Below are 24994 nucleotides of genomic sequence, written 5' to 3'. Positions count from 1 at the left end.
TGTACACAAGCCAGTATCATGACACCACTTAACATTAGTTTGTCTTGCAAAACAATGGCGTACATTGATGGCAGTAGTTTTGATAATTGATTAATTACTTTAAAGGTCCCCTATTATACTGTATTTCATCAATATATTATAGTTCTAAGATGTTTACAAAACATGTCTCTGAAGTGTTTGGCTGAAACACCAAACATATCACGCATTGTAGCATCCCATAAACCCCTCTGTTTCAGCCCTGTTTCAAAAGTGCTGATTCTCTGTCTGTCACTTTAGATGAAAATAAGGAGCCACTCCCCACGCCCCTCTGCAAGATATTTGGTTAAAAAGAACACAATGGTGCTCTAGGAGGAGATTCAGGTGATAAGGGGGGGTGGGGGGTTACCTTGGTTGGTTATTGGCTAATGGTTACACAAGCCAAAAAATCATTATTACATCATAAAGTGGCCAAAATCTGATCAGCTCATTTTCTGACAGGTTTTTATAAATAGATCAGGACAAAAAGTGTGCAAAGCTTTTTTCCTGAAAGTTTCAGAATCTCTTTACAGAGAGGGGACACATGTTTATGTATAAAAGACATGGATTTTGCATAATAGGTGACCTTTAATAATTCTTCACGCAAAAATGTCAGCAACTCAATGGCTCTAGCTTCTCCAATGTGAGGATTTGCTGCTGTCCTCAGATATACATTTCATAACAAACTGAATGGCCTTGTGCTTTGGACTGCTGGGTGGAAAACGACTAACATTTATAGACCTCACCTTACACTGTTGGAAACTATTACCCACATTTCCTTCTTTCACTTGATAGTTTTAAAATGAATAATTGTGCAAATATTCAGCAGAATTGGTTATGAAAATAATTACGAGTTGCTCTGGCAGCACTGCCGTTACTCTAGTAGCTGCTTGATAAGTTAAGAGTAGCCCTTTAGTACTGCTAAGTTCAATCACAAATTAGCTGAATTTGTGCTTGAATTTGAGTTGCTTCCCAACCTGTACAACATACAACAAGCTTTATCCAAAGACCCTTAGATTTGAAGAGGAAAAACTTTCATTCTAGTAGGGAAATAACAACATTAAGCACCTCCATGGAGTTTGGAGATCAGCGAGAGGTCAATTTGAAAATAAAAGAATGAAAAGAATGTCTGCAGCAAAGGCCGAGGTATCCTTCTTCTATTCTTAGCTGTCTGTCCCTTGGGGGAGCAGTGGTGTTTTAAGGCTGGAAATAGTGAGCAGGCCAAAGTGGACTGGGTCGGCTCCATGAGGCACCTGCTGTGGAAAGTGGGCTGGAGAGCCGTGGCCTGAGGCCTGCTGGCTCTGCCACTGGGCCTGCAACCCCCCCCTCACCGTGCAGGCACAACAACAAATGTAGAAGCTGTCAAGAGTTTTCAAACCAAAATTGAAATGATTAGAACCATTTAAATCCCAAATGATTCCCAACGTGGGCAAGCTTATTCCGCATATAACCAGCAATTATATGTATTAGCTTGACCGTACTAAAAGCAGAGTCGTTGGATGCGTTCCACGTACATCTTATTGAACGTGGGCAGCCCAAATGCCCACAGTCTATTTCTGAGCTGTATTGGGCAACATTTGTGATTGATTTGGGAAGCGGGCACTTGGTTTAGTCTTTGGCTACACATCGTATCCTCATTACGTTGTATGGGAACTTGGCTATGCTTAAGATTTGAGCGGTCATGAAGCAGCATGTGTCATCATCACCACCTCATCATCTGTCATAATGCTGTTTGGTTACCATGTCAATTAATCCAACCTAAGTTAAGTTTGAGGAAAAAAGAAAGGAAAACCACATCAGCAGGTCACCGAACCAAGGAGATTTTTCATTGCTCTGCTTCTGGAACGTAACTGAAATAGGTTAAGTGACAGCCATTTCCTTGTTCTGTTTTTCTGATTTGAGAGTGTTAGCAGAGATCATCTTAGCTCAGATATTTTCCAGAGACATCCGTTACTCCCAGCCAGTGTGGGAAAGGACAAGCGTGTCACACCGACTGACGTTGTGCAGGATCTACCTCTGTCGCTGTGCTTGTATCTGGCATCCCTTACATGCATGTCTTATTCTTTTTTGTTTACCCTGGCTTAGATCTCCCAGTCCTATTCTACTGTGTGGTTCCTGTAATCACAGCTTCGTAATGCAAAGCCTTTTCCTCACGCATACTCATAAACCTACCTCGTACCAAGACTCTGTCCATTGAATCTAATCAATGTATCTTCCCCACCAAATAATCAATACATATACAAAAGCCTTCATTTCCTTCAGCAAGCTCTACCAAACCGGCAGCAGTGGATGGAGTAGATGAGAATTGATTTTCATGAATGTGTGTATGTTTACCAGCTAGTTCAGTTCGGTCAGGAATTAGTGAGTGGACTTTTGAAGAAAATTACAAATTTGCATTGCATATTTCACACCAGGATTGTTGTTGTGATGAACTCTATGCGTATAAGTCACATGTCGATGAAGGCCTTTTTCTTTTTCTCTTGATGTCACCAATCAGCCGGAGAGAAGAGGCAGGCAGTTTGTAATTAACGTGATGCATGCAACATCTGTCTCCAGAGTGACAGCAAGGGAAAGGGGGTGAGGTTAAGAAAAAGGATGAGGATATAGATTGAAGCACCGGGAAAAAAAGCAGGGGGGGGGATCGTAAATGAAAAGTGAGATGATGAGAAGTCTGATGATGTGGTAGTGATGCAGGAGGAGAACGTAAGGTGTGAGAGAAAGAGAGGTTGTTAGTAATCAAGAGGACACCAGCGTAGTGCGGTGCTATTAAAAAGAAAAGCCATCAATTTATTCACACATGCATCTCCCGCAAAACAAATCAGCACAAACCCAGGCTTTGCAATGTTTTTATTTATTGGTGCCCCAATTATGGGCCGGCCGCCTGCTGCTGCTGCTCAACACGCTGTATGTGTATATGGAAATTAGGTGCATGTGAAATATGGAATAGTTACTTTGCATCATATGCCAGCTGTGGGGATATTTTTCATGTGTGCAACGTTGTTTAATTGAAAGAGTTGTTGTGCCAAAGAAACCAGCTGTATGGGGATGAATGGATGGACACAGGAAGGGATGAATGGAGTCCAGGAAGCTGTCCACTCAGGACGGTGGAAGCGGCACTTGGCAGAAAGGGCTGCAATGTGCCTTGTGGAGTCTTTTGAGAACGTCAACGACTGCAAAAACGACACAATCTGCATTTCTATAAGCATCAGGTGTACAAGCTACTAAAATGTGAGGATGTTAAACTGAGCTTAAACCGGGTTTCGGAGCAGAGTTTGTTCAGCGTGAGCGCCCATTCATCAAACCATACGGTGCACATAGCTTTCAAAGATTTGGCACTTCAGAAAAAGGTTGATCAGGCCAAATAAGAGTTAAAGAAACCTAACGCTTTGATGAAATAATGTTGTCTGCCAAGCATAATGGTTATTTTCACAATTTGATATTAGTTGCCTTTGGTAAAAGGCGTTACAGCAGGAAGGAGTAATACAGGGAAAGGGGGCCTTTGGCCAGTGTGTGTTTACCTCTGAATGTAGACAGTTCCAGCCTTGATTCCTTCCTATCTTGCCGTCTCTCTCGGGCCCGCAGTGGAGGCATTGTGGTGTGATAAAACACACAAACCCAACAGTGGTGGTAATCTGCAAACAGAAAACTGGGTTTGCTTTCCTCTCGAACTACAGCTTTGGTACGAACACTGGAAATTCTTTTATCTCACATTTTGCCCCTTTAACCTCTCAATCTTTGAATTTTGTCCGTCCTCTAGATCTAACCTGGAGTGCAAGCTTTGTGCTCCGTCACTATTTATTTCAGTTTCTCGCTTTTATTGTTTTTTATCTCTTTTACCAACAGCAGAGGATGTATCCACCTGAAGTGAGGAGAGGTTGTGTTTACTCATAAACATTTTCAGTTGGAGCTAAAGAAAGTCAGGCATTAAATAACAAGGCCAAGTTTAACTGAAAACAAGCTTTATGGTATAACTGCATTTGTGTGCATTGTGCTTGCAGTGAAGTTGAGAGAAATATAAAAGGATATTTTAGAGAAAGAGAAAACCAGCACAGACTAATGAAGCATGAAGAAGTTGGTGAGCGGAGATGACGGAAGCAAAATGACAGAAGTCTTTCATTGTCTCTCCTTTAATAGCTTTCCACCCACACACAGCGAGGGGGAGCCGTGATCAACTCGTGAAGTCAACAACATCATTGTGGAGTATTGCAGCTTTTCAATTATTGACTGATTTCTTTATCAGATTGGATTCTAGCGAATCTCCTCTTTAATGGCTGAAGAAGGGCATCTAAGGACTGACTGATGCTCCTTGTGCATTTTGTGTGTATGTGGGCGCACATTCACAGGTTTCAGTCTCCTCTGAGAAGCTAATCAAACATAAGAAAAGGCTTCTAGACAGATGTGATTAATCTACCAGGGGAGATCTGCTGCACCAATAAATCAACCAGGAAATGATTGATAAGCGGCTTCAATCACAGCAGATAGAGACTGAGATAAACCTCTTTTTTAGACATCGTTTTCTGTGTGCATGCATGGAGTGATAGACAGATTCTGACATAGTCTATTAGCTCATGGTGAAAGACCCCGCTGTGGCAGCCCTCAACTGTTTAGTGTTGACATACTGTATGTGCATGTGGAAGGGTAGCAGTGTACATTCCCATAGTGTGTGTGTTTGTGTGTGAGTGTGTGCCAGTTTTCAGGAAGAGAAGGGGCTGGGGGAGCTTGCCACCCTGACTATACTGAATGAATATTCATGCCGTTGATATATCAGCGTCTGCCAGAGAACGGAGGCCCCAGATTGCAGGAATAAAAATAACAACATTTGCCAAGTGTGTGTGTGTGTGATCTGTGTGTGGGTACAGAGGGAGATTATAGGCCCTGGAGTGCATGAGCAATTGGGAGGGTGTAAGATTGAGATAGGTGTGTGTATGTCAGGGAGAGAAAGAGGCATAGCTGACATTTACTTAGCTCATCTGCTCTAGGCTTTGTGTGCCCCACTTACAAAGCGAGCAGAGGAACACTCACTCTTGTTTTTTGGAAGTTTTCCATGCTGTCTTCACAACTCTGTCACCATATTACACACTGCTGTTTGTTCTGACCACATGGGTAAATGAACATGAACTCAATGTGTGACAACACAGTGAAATGATATGAGAGACTGTGAAACACTACTGTTTTAGGAACTTTTTTAAATAGCAACGGCATGCATACTAGCTGATCATTCAGTCCACTAGACATTGGAATAATGTTACGTAATGTCATCAATGAAGATTATTTGATTTAAAGGAGGAATTGACAGTCTAACTTTTTCATGTGTTCAAACAAATAATTATCGGCCCCTGTCTGGCTGTGGAAGATCCCTCATGTCCACAGAAAAACATACAACAAAGAGAATACAGCATTTTGCCTCTGCATGTGAAGAGTATGGCTGCTGATTAGAGTCATATACATAAACTCCCTGATGTTTTTCTTTCCTACAAAGCAAATGACAGACTGAAGACCAGTTAATGTCAGCAGCATACTCCACAGACACACACACAGGGATGGTGCTTATACTGTGTGTATATCAATAGACCAGAGGTAAGTGTTGGGGTCTGAAGGACAAGTGACATTCTAATAGATCCCAAAGGACAGGCCTATGGAGACACAAAGCATCTATATTAGATTAGTGTCTCAATCCTCTGCTCTTCTCTTGCTTTTAGCTATATGTCAGCACTTTCATAGTATTTTGATCAAAACCTATTGTTATGTACCATTGTGTTTGAGAAACTTGTCAGTAATGTAGTAGGAATTTGTAATATGTCTTCAGAATGATCTTTTGTCTTTCCTTTCAGCGGGAGTAAAGGATTAAGATTATGCTTTGTTGTTAGTAGCTGTTGGTAATAATAGACTTACTGGAGGAGGATGAGAAAGTATCCAAACCATAGTCTGCACTGAGGTCACAACACCACCTTCTCGCGGTAACATCATGTTCTAGCATGAATACCCCCTAATCAGGGCTGAAGTGTTGCTTTGCAGAAATCCTCTTTGAAATGAATCCTAGAAATGAGCTATCATTTTGTAAAGAAAGTGACTGTGATTGTTGTCCCGACTTGTAAAACCTAACCTTGGTATTTGTTGCGGCTCCTTCTGGTTATACATCTGTTGTTATTCATTCTCACAAGATGGAAGTAACAAAGGGCCTCTTGCTTAGCGAAAAAGTCATTATTCTTAGGACAGCAGCTGTACGTAGAAAGCATATATATATATATATATATATATATATATATATATATATAAAGCTTGAAAGTGAAGCACTACCATTCTGTTTTCTAATCAGTTGCACACCTCTAAGACACTTTGAAGCTGAGTATCAATCTTCTATTCTTGTCCTTTTCTCTCCGTCTTTTCTCCTTGTCTATTTTCTCACCCGAGTGTTCATCCAAGATGGTTTTGTCACCTCTCCCTCTCACCTCCTTCTGAATTAATTTGTCTTGTTTTTTCCATCACTCTCTTTAGCTCTCACTATGGTGTTTATGGCCCTTGCTGGTTTATGCCAGTTGGAATTATTCTAATTGCAGCCCCTCCGCTCTGTGAGACACGTTTGTGACGTGTGCACCGCCCAGGCCAAAGTGTAATACCTGTTTCTGTTTATCTGTCCATGACACAAAAAGACCTGGATATTGGCACACATTATCTGCACACATGCCCACACACCACATATGTTCCTCTGCAATACTGCTGCTACTCAAGCCATGTGTAGATTATTACCCAAGAAATGACAGGGCAGTAGTGCTTCATGCCTAGCAGTTCATTTCATGGGTGCCACATGTACTGCATACTGCAGCAGGGCTGTGTTTGAGTGGAAGTCAAGATGGAAAATGAAGTCTGAATGTTATTTAATAAGGTCTGAAAGGTTATTTACTGCCATGCTAGAGATGTGGGAGCTTCAGTGCCTTGGAAAATGTTCGCCTAACATTTCCCATGACCTTTTTTAGTTTTTAGTTTGCCGTTTAGGTGGCAGCAGTTTTCTTGCCTCTATTAGGTGAATATAGAAGGAAAACAATGTTAAAGCACTGCAACACTAGTTTTCAAAACACTGAGCCGTTGAAGATGGCATTACACATCCCAGGCGAGCATTCTAGTGACGGTGTAAAGGGTTTGTGGGTCTGTTGATTCGGCTGCATTTTAGGTAAGGTGCTCATTTCTGCCTTGTGGAGTGTATTACTTAAAAGATAGGCCAGTGTTGTTTTACTGCTTCCTATGTTAGAAACTATATCTGAACCTAACTAAGACCATTATACAGCACAGCAGTGGTAGTAGAGAGCTACCAGAGAGAGAGAGAGAGAGAGAGAGAGAGTGAGACAGACAATAACAGTAGGGCTGCATTTAAATATTGTTTTATTATTTTTTATATATCTGCCAATTATTAAGCGATTAAGTTATTTTTCAGGCAAAAGATTAATCAAGTATCATAAATAGTTGTTTATTAGATTATTTGACTAATTACTGCAGATCTAGATGACGTAAAAGTCCTCGGGATTTTGTTAAACTACTGAATGCATCAGCCATGTCCGAAAAATGACATTACACAAGGTACATAAATACATTAAAAATGTTCATTTATTTGTAGGTATTAAAAAACAAATGCTTCATCATAAATCTTTACTGTATGTTAAACTTATTAAATCAGCCAGTGTATTGTAACCTTTTCTTTCCTCCAATATCAATGTTGGGATCATCAGCAAATAAGTAGCATTGCTCTGGCTGTAATATGAGCTGCTTAAATCCTGGCACGCTCCAGCAGTTATATGAATCATGGTCTGGCACCACAGAGCCTTGGAAAGGATGCTGAGCCTCTTTTCTATAAACTAAACATCCGTCTATTATTGAGTCGGTGTCCGGGCCGTAGATACCGACAGTGTGCTCTTACTACGAGGTTAGGCTGCAGGAAGCCATGGATCAGTCAGACGTCCTCCTTCTAATAGACTGTTTAGGTTTAATATGAGTTTTCACCTCATCTAATGGAACACGCTCCCTCTGCAAGGACACTCACTGAGATCTCTCTCAAAGTTGTGTGTATTGCAAATGGAAATGCAGACTGACGGTTCAGAGCAGGTTCACAGCCTGAATGTGAATCAACTCTGTAATAGTTCCTTTCAGTTTGAGTGAGGAGGGGCAGGATCTCTCTCTGTTTGTGTATTTTGAGTGTGTACCTGTCTGTGTGTGTTTACAGTGGTAGATTTGGAGTCGCTCCACGGTCACCTTCCCTGTAAAATCTTCTTTATTGGCAACGGAATGAGCCAAGAACCTGCAGTCTGTTGTCCTCGGGGGCAGGTCTTTGTGTGTTTACGCAAGTTATAGGGGACTTTGAATGAGACGCAATCAGAGGCTTTGGCAGCCGTAACCATGGTTACCAGATGTTCTTATCATCCCAGTCCTACACCTCCAGTTCTCTAATCTTTCCGGGGCTAACTGTGTTTAGCCGCGAGGCAGTATGTCATATTGGGCTCTCTCTCGCCCTCTCTCTCGCCCTCTCTGTGAAGGCTAAAGGCACTGAAGCATTTCCTGCCACTTTTAATGGACTTCTATTAAACTTCCCAGCGCTGATCTACTTTTATAGCTCCACTCTTCGCTTCTGAAATCCTCATTCACTTTACAGAAGTCATTTATGATCGCTTTACACTGTCAGCCATGCAGCGCAGTGTTGGCCGTTACACATACCCTCCGAGACATGGCTGGTATTTGAATATGATTATTGCTCAGTGGTTTATTTTTTAATGTTTCTTGAGCTAATTGTGCAGTGGGCTGATTTCTGAAGGCCTCACAAATGTTTTAAATAAAGACAATGGAAACCTCAATTATTTTTGTTCAGTTGTTCCATATGAAAGTACTAATATACAAATGGGTAAATATATTTCACCATATAGAAAAAGTGAGTTCATTTATAAAAAAAAAACATCTAAACATTGGTTTCCTATGGTCTTGATGTTGAATACAGCAATAAATCAATATTGTAAAACCAGGTAAATTACACTCCTCTCATGAGATGTGTCTTGTAAGATGAGGTTAAATCTCCACATTAAGTAAACTAGTAAGCTCCAGCTAGTAAGTGGAACTCTAAGTTAAGTTATTTTGGGGATGTTTTTTATCAAACTTATATATCCAAGGTCAGGAATAACCTGTCAAGACAATTTTTTAGATAATTCTTTACAGCGTATTTGCCTGCAATAAAATAAAACTTTATAGCAGACGGATTACAGTTGACAAAACATTATCACCATAAGATCTATTTAGTGGCTTATCTAGTTCTTTGCATTTGATCAAATGATCTTCCTCAGCATTAGCACTGCAGTTGCTCAGTTATTACAAAATGACAGATGTCAAAATTAAAAAATGTCTTGAATAAAGTTATGGACTTTATCTTTCCTCACGGTTTACTTGAAGGCTTAGCCCCAAAACGGCTACTAGATGGACATTATTACATTTTGTTTGCTGTTTCAATGTCAGAAATGTCAAGTGAATGTGTGGTTTTAAAAGTAATGCACCAACGTGTTTTTGCATGCAATTCAAATTCCTCTTCAAGTACAAATAAGAGGGCTTCTATTTATGTTACAGCCTGTACTTGGCATAGCCTTGACACATACAAGACTCAGGTGTGACAATTAAATTAGGGCTCCATGCTCGTGCTCTCCACGGCCCTATGGACAACCTGAGCCCTGCAATGTCATCCTGAGGAGAAACCTACTACAAGTCTGCAGTGAGCACGTGTGAGCACCAGCATAGTTTGCCCTAGCTATTGTTTCCTGGTTTATTTAAGGTAAAGGCCAACGATATCCTCTCTGTCTGAAGCATTAAGCACATCTCAGTTAATAATCATTGCAATTCATACTGGAGGTAGAAATTCCAAATAGTCTCCTCAGAAATCACTTTTTTTCTAATAATTTAAAAGAAAAATATTTTTGAAATGCTCTTTCTCCAGACCCCCCTCTTCTCTAGCATCCACTGCTTTCTTTTTCAAATCTTTGATGGTTTTCTGTCACTTATATCAGTCTTTAAACTGTAGGTACTGTGTCTCTTTCTCTTTCTTCAATGATGTGCTAATGAATAGTTCTTACACTCTTCTTCAGTCTCTCCCCCCTCTATTCCTCTTTTTGTAATCTCCATCTGCCTGCTAGATCTGTCAGAGAGAAAGCAGAAAGAGATTGTTCTACTTCAGTTATGAAACTCCCCCCGGGTGACTATGAGAAAGCTGTGATGACTTTCCTCAGCCTGACGATGTGATGGATGGAAGTGTTTAAAGGGCCCCACTATTTCTGTTGGGCTGTCCATTGGAGTGGCTCACAGTTTGCAGTCAGGAGGGAGTGTTTGGGTAGATGATAGAACGGGTGAAAGTGTGTAGGTGGCCCTGTTCAGATAGAAAGCTGGCGGGGGTCAGTGTATTCACTGTATGAGCATACAAGCCTTTGTACCTCCTGTTTGTTGCTAGTGAAGTGTTGTGTGAAGGAGAGCCCAATGTGACGCCCTGCACAGCAATGATTGATGGCACTCTGAGCCAACTCTCCTGTTCTATCTCACACAGGCTCCGCCCTCTGGACTCTATGGGTACAGTTGGTGGAGTCTTCCAGCCCTGTATGGGGCTTACTGCGCACCACGTTTCCCAGGTCCCTAAGGAGCATGGGACAACGCAAGTGCAGTGTAAGAGCCTGTGTGTGATAGAACGGTGGGTTACGTATTGTAACCCTAGTTCTATAAGCACAGGCGGAGCCCTCTACCTGGGGTCCTGTCTTTCCTATGCCGCTCGCTGAATAAGGTGTAGGATGACGGTCAGGAGGCGTAGCCGCCTTATATACTGTGAGCTGCACGCGCACTCAGGTAGGCTTGCCCTGATTGGCCGGCTACTTTTATACAACTTCAGTGTGTGAACGCTCGCGTATCATTGATGAGAGTATTACCCATAGAGTCCAGTAGAGGGCTCTCCCTGTGCTTATAGAACTAGGGTTACAATACGTAACCCACCGTTTTGGGACTGGGAGTCACAATGATGTCTTCAGTGCAAACTATCAGTTAATAAATCAAAGAGTTTCTCCAGAGAACATTTTAAACCTTAATAATTATGGTTGGAGTCAATTATCATGCAAAAGCATTGGCATTGTTAAACATGTTTTACTTTTCTCCTTGAAATTAATAAGCTCAACCATTGATTGATCTAAACAAGAGAAACAGAGGCAGTATGGTTTTATAGACGGACAAATATTTTCTTATTCTTTTAATTGAATCAATAAAATGTTTCTAAAATGTATAATCTAAATTTGATTACATCATTCATGTATTTTATGATGTTACTTAAATGTCAAACTTTGTTTTCATTGTATTGGACCAACAATTAGTTTACTGTGAAATGGTGATGTTTTTTTCTTTTCATGGTCTCTCAAACACTTGTCAAATCTTGGATACATAAAAACAAATCATGGATACAGACAAACAAATAGTTTTCATTGTTTCCTGCATGAGTTCTGGTGTGTTTTGGTGACTACCACAGAATGAAATATAATTTTTGTATTTGTTCTTTCACACTACTTTCCAACTGCTGTTGGAAAGCTAAGACCTTTTGTTTCTTGACCTCTGCTGCTTTGACCCCTCTCCGTCTCTTTCAGCTCAGTTAACTCTCCCATACCGAGCCTGATATACTCCATTCATTCTGCTTCTACTTTCTCATCCTTTAGCTCTTCCTGCATTCCTCCATTGTGCTCTTTGCCAGACGCTAAGCTCATCCTCCATTTTGTTCCCATCTGTATTATTATCCATGATCCTTGCCATCTTGTCTTCATCCCCCTATCCTACAGTCTTCACCTTCATTCATCCCTCCTTCATCCTCCTTTGTATCCACTGGCTTCAGCCAGGTATTCGATGTGTTGACCCAGTTAGCCAGCAGGTTAGATTGTCAGATAATCATGATTTGGACTGCACTTCCTCTTCTATCAAGGCTGTCGGCTGTTCCCATGCTGAGACACATGCATCCAGAATAGTCAGGAGGAATGTAGCTGAAAAAAGGTTTTTGTGGCCCCTGTGCTTTGTGAAGGACTGACAGGCAGACAACTAAACTGCTCAATAATTGGCAAAGTAATAACCCTAGCATACAAAGGTCTTTTTGTTCTACGTATGACCTTCAAAGTCCGTTTATGATCCTTGCTTTCTGCAGGGTAACCGCAGGATGAAGGTATGTCACCTGTCTTCAGACAAGACAAAGGAACATGTCAGAGAGATCCATGGGGATGTTGGACTAAACATCACCATGGAAGCCAAGAGAAGAGACTTTTGGAAATGGAAAACTGGAAGTGTTAAAGTTTCACTGAAGAAGATGAGGAAGAGTTATAGAGCTTGCAGAGGAAAGCCTCGCCTCAATAACACTGAAAAGATACAAAAAGTATGAGTTGTTTTCATGTCTAGAGAAGGAGCAGAAAGACAGGGTTATCTGAGTTCTGCAATTTCCCAGAACAGAGTGAGAGAAAGAAAGTGAGGTATAGAAAAGGAGGGATAAATGACCTACATCATTATGTTAACTGGCAGGAAATGGCAAACCTTTTTCTGTCTTAAATTGTATCTGATCCACTGCTTTTCCACAACTGTACCATGTTTTAAAATGAGCTACATGCAGTCAGCAGAATATTATCGGACATTTGTACTTGGAATCTTTTTCACTTTGCGACCTTGGACTGGCTCGTCTTGCCTGTTTGGCACTGAGCCAGGTGAGGGAGGCATTATTTTCTCTGAAACGGTTTAGTTGGTGTTATCCGTTGAGTAAAATAGATAGAGATAAGGATACAGTTCCTCCGGCTCAGCTCTATCCCACAGCGGGGTGTGAGTGTGAGCTTGTGTGCGTTTGATTGGCGATGCACTTTTTCTTTCTTTATCTCTGTTTATCGATGATTCATCTGCTGCAGCCAGGCAGAAAGGACAATCAGGTTACTGCCTCTATACCTGATTTGTATGCCACCTGCAAGATGCACCCAGAGGGTATTTAATGGAGATATATAAGGGGTTCTTCTGTAAATCATTGGCACACTGTTACAATCCTTTGTTTTAATAATGTTCTCTCTCCAAGAAGAATTGATTCTTCTAAACCAATTGGCCTTGCCTTTACACCTCTGAAACCTTAAATAATAATTATATTTAACTCAAAATCAACTCGCAATCGTTTTGATTGATTGATTGATTTGTTTCTTTTTGTTTTTTAGTCATTAATGCCAACACTTTGACTTGTTCCAGCCTGTCTTTAGCTGCAGTGACATCAGCATTGGGCCTGCAAATTGCAACATTTTTATCATTAGTCAAATGCTAAAAATAAACCAACTATCCAAAAGCCAAAAATATTCAAATCGCAGTTAAAGTACATAAAGCAAAGTGGGGAAGTAAATGTTAATATTCGATCACCTGAAAACAGAGACTGTTCGGCATATTTGTTTGTTAAAGCTTTAAAAAATTATTATTATTATATAGAGTTATCTGTAGCTTATTGAATTGATCAATTTTGAATTGATAACACTGCTTGGAAATTGTCAATTGGAAAGAAAAATGTGCTAATCAATATGTAAGTGAGAATATATATATTTAATTGACAGAAGATTTTTTTTGTATCTGCAGCCCTCTAACTCTCTCCCTCCCTCTATTATCAGGCTGCGGCTGACTTCGCCAAGGCCCACCTGTCTGGGGCGCTCCGCCAGCAGCTACTGACCTACGAACGTGAGAGAGAACGAGACAGAGAAAAAGATAAGGAGAAAGAAGAAAAAAAGGAAAGGGGCGGCCTGTCCTATCCTTCCATACTGGAGCAGCAGATATTAAATCTGGACAGAGAAATGCTTGAGAAGCTCTCTGCCACTTACAATGAAGCAGGTGAGTGAATTGGTTTGTTATAGAATAAAAGAAACTGGAGAAAAATCCCTGACTCTTTAAAAAGAGACAACCATAACTACTGTATGTACAATATATGTTCAACTTTATCAATGCAAACATGTGTGCAAGTTCTTGCATATAAAACAAGTTGGGGATAGTTTTCCCTGCATTTCATTAAATAGCAGATATCTACATGTGTGCATACAGTATTTCAGCTTTAATGTGGCCACAATAAAGGGCAGATACCATATACAGATGGATTTAAACCACAAGTGTTGCTCATTACTGGGGACACAATAAGAAAGCACCAGTTAGTCAAGGGTGATGTTTTTAAATGTTCCCTATAGAGCTGCACCCAAACTATTTGTTCCACTCCACTGTTTTCACTTGTCTGTTGTTGAATAGTGACTGTCAGCACCCCCTAAGCCTTGCTTATTCAGCTGTTAAAATACAAGCTGATCTTCACAGGGCTTGTAGTAATTATCTCTGGAGACAGGCAGGGAGGGTGTGGTGACGCAAAAGAGAGAGTGTGATGGAAAGAGGTAGGAGAAGGGTCAGAGGGAAGGAGGATATTTTTGCTGCTCAGAGATGATACAGTAAAATGGGACAAGAGAAATTAAGGGAGGAGAAGTGCCAAGGACAGACAGGAAAGGGACAACAGAGGCGTTCAAAGGGTGAGGAGAATGCGGGAGAATGAGAGTATGGATACAAAGGGTGATGATAAAGTCTGACATGAATTAGACAACCTTTGGCAGAGACAATAGGACGAGAAAAGACTGAGAGCAGAGTCATACAGTCCAATGCAGAGACATATGGGCTTCATCTGTCAACATCATTGTCCTACATTCAATGAAAACCTTGTTTATGATTATATCAAAGGTAAAACAAGTTTTGTAGACTTCAGAGAATTAGTAACAGTAAGGGAGGCAGATTAATGAGTTTCACTGGGTTTCTAAACCACCTCTGTTAATTTAACTTCAAGTCTAAAGGGAGAAATTTGATTAATAAGACGATCTTCATCTTTTTATTCTGCGGCAAAATCCTTATTGGTTTATTGAACACGCAGGAGAGAAAGTTGAAATACAGCTAATAGGATGATTACATGGACTTCCTGTGATGAGATGCTTCAACTTCAAGAACTTCAAGCTTTCCTTTTGGAGGATCACTTTTCCTTGCTGTCCCTCTGATTAAACTCTCAGCTCTGTGAGAAGCAGAGTAAACGTCAGAGAAATACAGTGAAAAAGGTTTTGGTGTTTGGGAAGAACTAAGCTCTCAGTCGTGCCCATAGATAAAAGTACCAATGACAGTCTATTGCTGAGAGTGTTTTGGAACATAGACACAACTAACTAAAATGGCACTTGGAGAGCACAGACCTCCACCAAGGCCAAAGGTGCATCAATGTGCTACTCTGAAGGTCTAATTCCATGAGCTTTAAGTCATAATGTTGTAACAACATGGACGCTACAGAGGGGATGCATTGTGTTTTTATTTCACAGGTCATTTTGACAACATAATGATATCTGTTTCCGACATGCATGAATTATCCCATTTGAAAGACTTCTCTTTTTTTGACAACACATGAATGCAGTGTGTAGCCTAAATGACAACCCCAGACAGCATGCAAGTACCATGGAGAAGGCCTCACGCCCTCTGGAGCGCGGCCTGAAGCACCTATTCTGGCAGCCATAATGTTTTTCTAACACTCATCTGATCTTAACCTCCTCATCCTTTTTGATACTACATCTATTTTAGTTAACAAGTAAATCTCCTTTCCTGATCCATCAGCCTGCTTCTGTTTCTCAAGATACGTGCACCTGTTGCATCCAGGCTCAAAAGATCTGAATATATATATTTATTTTCTTATCCCTCTACATTTTCATCATCCTTTATTTGGGCAGCACAGCAAGAAGCACTGACACTGAGCTTATAGATACATTTTCAGTCAAGCTCCATTACAATGCAAAGGCTCTTGTGTTGTCTAATCCAAGCATTTGACAGTCAGGGATTGAATTTGCTGTGGAATTTATCCGACCCTTCTTGTCAGCATCTCAGGGGGGATCTGCTGATCAGGTAATTGTTGTGCATTCTTGTCCCTGTATCTGATTCAACAATCGCATCATTTAGGGTAGACTACTCCCTGCTTTCTGCCACAATCAGGGCCTAAAGGAAGCTGGCAGGGAAGGCAGAGAGGGGGGGAATAGAGAGACACACTCTCAATTCAGCAGTCGGGAAGACAACAGCGTATCAGATTTATCCCCCTGTTCATTCATCCCTTTGTTGTTTATCAGCCAACAAAAGCCTTTGAAAGACAGATAAGGGAGATGGGAATGGCCAAGAGCTTGAGTCTATTATGGAAACAGCTTCCTTAATGCGGTGTGGTATCCTATTAGTACTAACCTCTGTGTGGCTGTGTGGCATGACTCGGCACACGTTTGAACCCACACAAGCACACAACAGTGTCAAATGGTGTATCAGTTCAATAGTCAGTAGTTATTGTTGCAAGCAGCTGTATAAAGCTATACAAACGGTTAAGATTAGAACATTTTAAAATATATTTTAAGAAATCATTTGGGGAGCACATTTTCATCTATCTTTCGTGTCATGTACGGACAGGTGATACATATGGCATCATTTCAATGTCAAACTAGCAAAATAAATCTATTATTTGCAGGAAGGAAGGAAATATCTTACCTCAGTAATGCAGAAGAATGTGTTCGTATGACTGGGGCCAGGCTTTTGATAAAACATTGCATTAAAATGTTTCACATTATATACTTCTATGATAACTATGCATTTTAGGTAGTTACATTTTTTAATTGAGACAGAATAATGTCTCTGGCATAACTGGTGGCCTACAGGTTATAAAAGCGATATTGCAACTGGGGTTGTCGGTTATATTCCCAGACTGGCAGGATAGATCTGAAAAAAACAACCCTTAAAAGTCTTTGCGCATCATGTAAAATACGCGATGACGTCGTCACTTTTCGCTCATGCAGCATCGAGTCATGAACACCACAGCAAGCATTAAGCAGGCTTAAATCCCAACCTTAACAGGGGAGCCAGCAGATCAGACTTGTTGGTTAGCTTATGTGAATGTGTTTAACTGTGTCAATATGCAAAATAGAGGCTTCCTATAAATGACATTTTCAAGTTTAAAATCAATTAAAGTTTCTCAAAATGATTTTCTGAGTGCATCTCAATTCCATAAAATACCATTCATTTAGTTTTTGCTTTCCTAAGCCTTGCATTTGTTTGCTGTTGTGATTATTTTGAGCTGAATGTTGATGTTGTTGGTTTTGTTATGCTTAGAGTATCTTCATTTTTCTACCCTGAATCCAATGATGTTCATCTTTGTTTGAACTGTTGTTTTTCTCTGAAGTGCCTGAATAATGTAACAAATATTTACAGTATTGGAGCAGGACATAATCTATTTGGCTCTGCTTTACATAATAAGTGCCCAAATGCTACAGCCTGTGGCAATACTTGGAGAAACTATTGACTTACAGATAGAAAACATAAAAGTGTGTATCAGCAAAAGGCAAAAGCCAAAATGTTTTCTGTAATTAACTTGGGTTACACTAAAGTCAAAGACAATAGCATCCCATTTGAAGGGTTTGTTAGTGTGTGTTATAGATAAAAGTACACTTGGAAATGTGTAGCCTAGGGACATGATCATTATAAATATATATTTGATACAGACCAATAAGGTTTAACAGGCTCTGACATCCAACCGTTATAGTTATATAACAACAGCTCATCCTTGCATAAGTTTTGTCAGCTCGCGTTCAGATTCCACTGGCTAAGTTTCCTGAACTCAAAGAAAGAGACTATTTTAAAGCTGTTCTTTGCTCACTCTATGACTGCACAACCATTAGAGAGGATTTATTTCATTGTGATGACACCCTGACGACCTCCTAACCTATCAAGCTCTCCTCTCCTCTTTCTCTTCTTCGATCTCTCTGGAAAAAAGCACTTTCTTTCAAGATAAGATCCATTCTTCCTATTCCAATCCCAAAAAACTATTTTCTATCTTCTCCACCCTCCTGGATCCCCCCAAAGCCCCTTCCCCCTCCTCCCTTCTTCCAAGCGACTTCGTTAACTATTTTGAAAAAAAGGTTGATATTCGCTTTTCTTTTTCCGACTCACCATTACTCACCACTGGGCCACCATTCCCACCGTTCACCCACACACTGACCTCCTTCTCCCCTCTCTCTCCAAGTGAGGTTCTTACCCTCGTTACCTCTGCCCGTCCTACCGCCTGTCCTCTGGACCCTATCTCCTCAAACCTCCTTCAGACTATCGCTCCTGATATTCTACCGTTTCTCACCCATTTCATCAACACTTCTCTAACTTCTGGTCACTTTCCAAACAGTCTCAAGGAGGCAAGAGTAAACCCTCTCCTAAAAAAACCTACTCTCAACCCGTCTGATGTTATAAACTACAGGCCTGTCTCTCTCCTCCCGTTCCTGTCTAAAACACTTGAACACGCAGTCTTTAAACAACTCTCCTGTTGTCTCCATCAGAACAACCTTCTGGATCCGCACCAGTCTGGTTTCAAGGCAGGTCACTCAACAGAAACTGCTCTCCTTGCTGTCTCTGACGAACTGCACACGGCTAAAGCAGCCTCCCTCTCCTCTGTCATCATCCTTTTGGACCTGTCTGCTGCATTCGACACGGTGAACCATCAGATCCTCCTTCACACTCTCCAAGAACTTGGAGTTTCAGGCACTGCACTTTCCCTCCTAACCTCATACCTCAAAGACCGTCCCTACAGGGTAACTTGGAGAGGGTCCGAGTCCGACCCTTGTCAATTAACTGCAGGGGTCCCTCAGGGCTCTATCCTTGGTTCCCCACCTCTTCTCTCTGTACACAAACTCGCTCGGATCAGTCATTAGTTTTTCATACCACTGCTACGCTGACGACACCCAACTAATTCTGTCCTTTCCCCGCTCAGAGACCCAGGTCGTCGCACGCATCTCTGCTTGTCTAGCAGACATCTCTCAGTGGATGTCTGCTCACCACCTCAAGCTCAACCTTGACAAGACTGAACTGCTTTTCCTTCATGGAAAAGATTGTCCCACTCTTGACCTGACAATCAACATCGGCCCCTCTGTTGTTCCCCCAACGCAGACTGCAAGGAATCTGGGTGTGATCCTAGATAACAAACTGTCCTTCACTGCAAACATCGCTGCAACAACCCGCTGCTGCAGATACACGCTTTACAACATCAGGAGGATACGTCCCCTCCTGAACCAGAAAGCAACGCAGGTTCTGGTCCAGGCTCTCGTCATCTCACGCCTAGACTACTGCAACTCCCTCCTGGCTGGTCTACCTGCATGTGCCATCCGACCTCTGCAGCTCATCCAGAATGCAGCGGCTCGTCTGGTCTTCAACCTTCCTAAATTCTCCCACACCACGCCGCTCCTCCGCTCCCTTCACTGGCTTCCAGTAACTGCTAGAATCCACTTCAAGACACTGGTACTAGCGTACCATGCAGTGAATGGATCTGGCCCTTCCTACATCCAGGACATGGTTAAACCATACACCCCAGCACCTGCACTCTGCTTTGCATCAGCCAAACAGCTCGCTGCACCCGCACTGCGAGGGGGACCCAAGTTCCCATCAGCATAAACACGTGGGTTTGCTATCCTGGCTCCAAAATGGTGGAATGAGCTCCCCATTGACATCAGGACAGCAGAAAGCTGGCGCAGACTAAAAACTCATCTCTTTCGACTCCACTTCAAGCAATAACATTACTAACAAAGCACTTATATACTAATAAAGGACTGGCTTGTCTAAAGCTAGTAGAGTAGCACTTGAAATGTTTGGCTCTGAAACCTGATGTACTTATATGATTCTGCTTTCTTCAAGTTTGTATCTTCTTGGTCGAATGCACTTATTGTAAATCACTTTGGATAAAAGCGTCAGCTAAATGCAATGTAATGTAATAATGAATTAGCTATCATCCCAAGTGAGTTCCAGGCTTTTGCAAGTTTGATGTTGTGCTATGACTGTCTGACCTATGCATGGAAAACTCAAATAAGATCTTTGAGTTTAAAGTGGTTTCATTGTGTAAGGACTCCAGGCATAGAGCTTTTTATTTTTTCTGTAACCAGTTGGTTGGAGAAAAAAGAGTGTTAATCTTAAAGGAGAACTCTACCGACTCACAGTACTTTGGGGACTATTGAGTGTTTTCAAGCAGATTTGGCAGTGTTTGAAAAACTATCTGGGAGGTTCAAAGAAGTGATCTTACCCGACCCCCGTAGCCCCCAGGCTCCTGATCTCTGTTTGAGGCTAGCGGCTCGAGGCTACGCTACAAGCATAACACCAAAAAAACACTCTGAACTGTCCGTGGTTGGGTTGAATTGTGAGTATTAGAGGTCTTAACAAAGAAGAAGAATATGGAATAAAACAAATGTAAAAATATCTCTGTTTTTAGCTTTATCAGTTTTGATCTTTTAATAACTGTCTATCAAGAGTCTGATGCAATGCTAAACTAGTAAATTACTTCCTGACCCACACAGTTGCTATTGACGCCTTGCTTGATTATAGGAGATCTATTGGGCTGTCAGATCAATGCCACTGACATGTATGCTACATAATGACGTACCTAATATGTTGTATGATAAGAATTATAAAGGATACCACAAACACTGGAGAAATAAAGCAAAAAAAAATCATAGGGCTTTAAAGAGGCTGAGGTTGGCCCTACGGCAGCTAGTTATTAATAATGGAAAGGATTGAATAGTAAAGACAAAAAAATACTTCATATATACCAAGGCTGAGTCTTAAACGAAGTGAATGGGTTTGCAAGTCGTCTCCTTTCCAGTGTATCTGTCCTGTCTATTTAATGAAGGCAAAAAGGACAAAAGTATTACTCATTAAATACACTTAAAACAATACACTATAGAAAGCAGGGCTTCAATAAAGCTTCATAGTGATATTTAGAGTGCTTCACAGACTTTACAAATCGATTTAAATTGCTTTATTCAATGCCAAATGCTAAAAATAGTGTTGCTATAAATCGTTAAAAGTTAAGGCAAGGAGGGCAGGTAAGACGGGATGGCAGCTCTCAAGGGACAAAAATCATGTTGTAGCTGGACTAATGGGCAGGTCGTTTTATTTTTTAGAAGGTTTTGGGCCAGTGTGAGCAGGGTGTCGGCAGTCCTGCTCTCATTTGTTCGCCTAAATGCTAAGCAGAACTGTTAGGACATAAATCCAGGGGAAGATTGCTGGTGCTGTTTGGTCATGTATACTCTCCAGAGTCTTTTGCTAACTCTGAGAGATTGAATCAGTGCAATGATACAATTTGGAGTGTGAGACTAACTGGGGCTGAGATGTTAATTTTATTGGAGTGTGCCAGGCCAAGCAAAGCCATTAATTAGCATGAGCTCAAATGCAAGACATGGTGCCATTTTAATATGGAATGCTGAACGTGTGCCTGGCATGGCCGGGCTAATTGGGGAAGGGTGTGCTAGCAATGCACCTCAGTCCATTATCTCCATCGCCATGGGAACTGGATGAGGATAATTAGCTGGACAGCATGGTACAGTGCAGCGGCAGCTCCGGGCACGAGCAGCAGGATTAGGGATGCATACAATGATGAAACTAATAGAAATGGATTTTGCACAAACTGTGTAAAAGATTTAGTAAGTCATTGACAATAAAGTGGCATCAATATTCACTACATTCATCTGCGCCGCGCTTCCAGCTGGTGCATAGTTATTTCTGTCTCGTTTTTCTCTACTGTTTATCTCTTTTTCTCGCCAAAAGCTATAAATGGGAGTAATAAAACCATTGTCCTGCTGAGAAGTAATCTCATTTCTTATTTGTCTCATATCTCACCAACCCTCCTCAACTCTTCCTCTCCTCTGCATCCACTGTGTTAACTCGTCCCCCGTCCTCACATATTGTGACTGCATCAGGTGTAGCACAGAGTTAACTTAATATGAGGACCCTTTGAGGAGAGATCCTTTTCTTTTATTCAACTCAATGTCAAACGTCTAGGAAACTAAACTCAATCAAATCATAACAATACGAGGAACTTTAAAGAGGTTATCCATATTCTTACAATGGCATTGAATCCAGCTTTCATCTACCCCCTGTAGCATTTTACACTTACATGTTGAGGATGACTGTACTTTAAATCTCAATGTATCACCCTCCCCTCTCTGTATCTGTCCGGGTGGTCCAGAACAACTAGGACCCCCTACATTCTCTTCTTTTTTTATCCTCTCTCGCTCTCGCTCTCGCTCTCGCTCTCGCTCTCTCTCTCTCTCTCTCTCTCTCTCTCTCTCTCTCTCTCTCTCTCTCTCTCTCTCTCTCTCTCTCTCTCTCTCTCTCTCTCTCTCTCTCTCTCTCTCTCTCTCTCCAGTTTTATTTGCTCTGTGTGAGCAGATGGCCATACAGGCAGATCTGTTCTTTCTCTGCAGGACTTTAGATCGCACACAATAGGCCTCAGATTCAGAGTCCAGACTCTGCTTTGCCTGGCTGGGAAACTAAACAAAGAGGAAGGAGGAGAAGAAAAAAAAGTATTTCAGAGAGTAGTACAAGGAAAAAAGTGACTTCAAAGAGTGTTTGCAGTGTTTGTGCATGAGGGAAGGGGTTCAGAGTAGCTTTATATGAAAGAACATACATTTACATGTTACATACTTTTTAACCAGGACTGTAAATTACAATTTTCCATAATTGTTTTAACATTGCTAGAACTGTGACTCTAGTCATGGGGACGTAGTTCTGTGCTTTGGCCCACCACTCAATGATTATTAAAAATGTCTTGACAGCTATTCAAATGAAACTAAAATGATGATATTTGGTAAAGAGATTCATGCATCTATCAGAATTATTTTGTTATTAGCGATCCTGCTGTCACATGTAAATGAGATGGTAAGCCTTCTGAACATCAGCAGGTTAGCGTTGTCATTATGTGATGTTGTATTACACCCTGCATTGCAATAGGTGTTACTCTTATGGTTTATGAATGTAAAAATAATACCTCTATTTGTCATGGGTTTTAGTTTGCTCGATGCCAAAAATCTTATTTTCTTGGTTATTTTAACCATGAATAGTTGTATTCACGGGCAGAAGCTCAGTCCGTAGGAACTTAATTTGGAAACAGGAGGGTTGACGGTCCACTTCCTAAGCAGTGCCAATGTGGCCTAAGGCAAGGATGCACTATTGTAATGGCAGTGCAATGCCTTGGAAGTGGCATCTTACCCCTTAAATGCACTATATTACAATGTTTATTGACAGAAACTGTTCCTTTAACTGCCCATTCTAACTCTGATATATTCCACTTTCTTCTCCCTCCTCTGTTCCCTCCTGCTCGCCTCTCTCCTCCATCTGTCTCAGGTACCACGTGTCTGGTGGCCCTGCTCTCTGATAAGGAGTTGACGGTGGCCAACGTTGGAGACTCGCGTGGAGTTCTTTGTGACAAAGACGGAAATGCTATTCCTCTGTCGCATGACCACAAACCTTACCAGCTAAAAGAACGCAAGAGGATCAAGAAGGCTGGTGAGGAAACAGCTGCAGTCCAGACCAGTAGACCTTTCTCTAGCAATTTTAAGCAGAACAAGGCTTTAGTTCAAACTTAAAGCTACATCCACACACAGATTGTTGTCATAAAGAGCATAAAATAGTCTTCTTATGATCAAAGCTGAGCACCATTATCCTTTTTCTCCACTTTGTGCATGTCTGTGCTGAGGCTGACATCAAACCCTAGTGACTGATAACTCTATCTGCCTCTAACGCAGCATGTTATCAAATGCAGCCAGACAGTGCACAGTATTTAAGGTGTATTTGAAGGCATAATTCTCCCATCTACCCTATCTGCATACTCTCCATGCTGAAGAGAGTGTGATGGCAGTTTGCCAGATGAATCCGTCACAGCGTGGTCACTGTCAGGAAAGCCCACCATCTCCATCTAATGGTCTACTTGGGTACTAAAAGAAAGCTCACAGATTTAGTTTGCATTGTGTTGCTGTTTACTTATTCATGTGACATACTTGCAATTATAATACTACACTTGAGTTCCTACCGTTTCAACTTCAGTGAGGGGCCAGAAAACTATAATGATCATAATCATTATAGTTTCTCATAAACAGGAACCAGTGCTATACTAATAAAATAACAGCATAGACACTAGTCCTCTGTCCTGGGTCGGCATTTTGTTAAGGTGGTGTTTATCTGTCTCTGTGACACAGTCCTGTAAACACTGATACTCCAGAACAATTACTGATAGAAACTCAATACCAAAAACACACGCTCCACGGGTAGAGCTGGTGATGTAATTTGTTTTTAGAGTACCAAACATCTACCTTTTTCATTAGTGAAACCAGATTTTCTGGAATCTGTTTCAAGTACTAAATGGTCAATTAAGTCTCTGCACTAGAAAAAGAAAAGTAAACAATGACACTTGCTACTAGAACCTCAAATTGCAACAACCATTTAGAAAACAGTCAAACCACAAACTGCATTTTTCGAAAAATAATGGAAGTATTCAATTAATAAGATTTGTAGGAAATGGTTCACTTATAATATTTATTATGATGTATCAGACTGTTGACTTTATATTTCCTTAACTAATAATTATAGTAATTGGTCATTATCTATTTGTGTATCTTTCTTTATTTTACTTCAACAGTTGTTTTATTGTAATCTGTAGATCTTAGGATACATTGTAATTATTGTCATTTTAGGATTTTGACAAATCCATTACTAAAGGTTTAACTGTCTGTGGCTCTCATACAAAAACGTAAAAAAAAGTCATTTGAATAGTCCTCTGACTGAAAAATTGCAATTTCAAGAAACGTAGTGCTGACTTTAGTAATGAAATCTAACTGATTAATAATTAAATTGATTTGAAATAAATACAAGTCACTGGCAATAGTGGTGAGCATAAGTAAATATAGTCCCATGATAATTTCAGGGCATAACTAATTAATGCATTTATTAAGCGAACTGCTGCGGGTAATACTTCAATGACTAATGTCTCCCTTGCTTCTGAAAGCAATTTGTACATTCTATTCCCTGGTTATATTAAAGCAGTTAACTACATGAGCAAACATGAGGACACAGAGTTCATGTCCTCTGCTTTGCTGGGAAATGGGGA

General features: G+C 41.0%; 1 protein-coding gene across 1 annotated transcript in view; it reads left to right on the top strand.

The window, feature by feature from the left end:
- The window catches only part of ppm1lb (protein phosphatase, Mg2+/Mn2+ dependent, 1Lb), a 43195-nt gene that overhangs the window by 15656 nt on the left and 2545 nt on the right, over positions 1 to 24994 (top strand). The window contains exons 2-3 of the mRNA XM_079679607.1: positions 13668 to 13884; positions 23236 to 23397. Coding sequence (XP_079535733.1) covers positions 13668 to 13884; positions 23236 to 23397 — 379 coding nt within the window. The remainder of the gene's footprint in view (positions 1 to 13667; positions 13885 to 23235; positions 23398 to 24994) is intronic.

Source organism: Notothenia rossii (genome assembly GCF_949606895.1).
Source record: "Notothenia rossii genome assembly, chromosome: 4".
NCBI lineage: Eukaryota > Metazoa > Chordata > Actinopteri > Perciformes > Nototheniidae > Notothenia > Notothenia rossii.
Note: the sequence above shows the minus strand (reverse complement) of the source record. Positions and strands in the feature narration are given on the sequence as shown.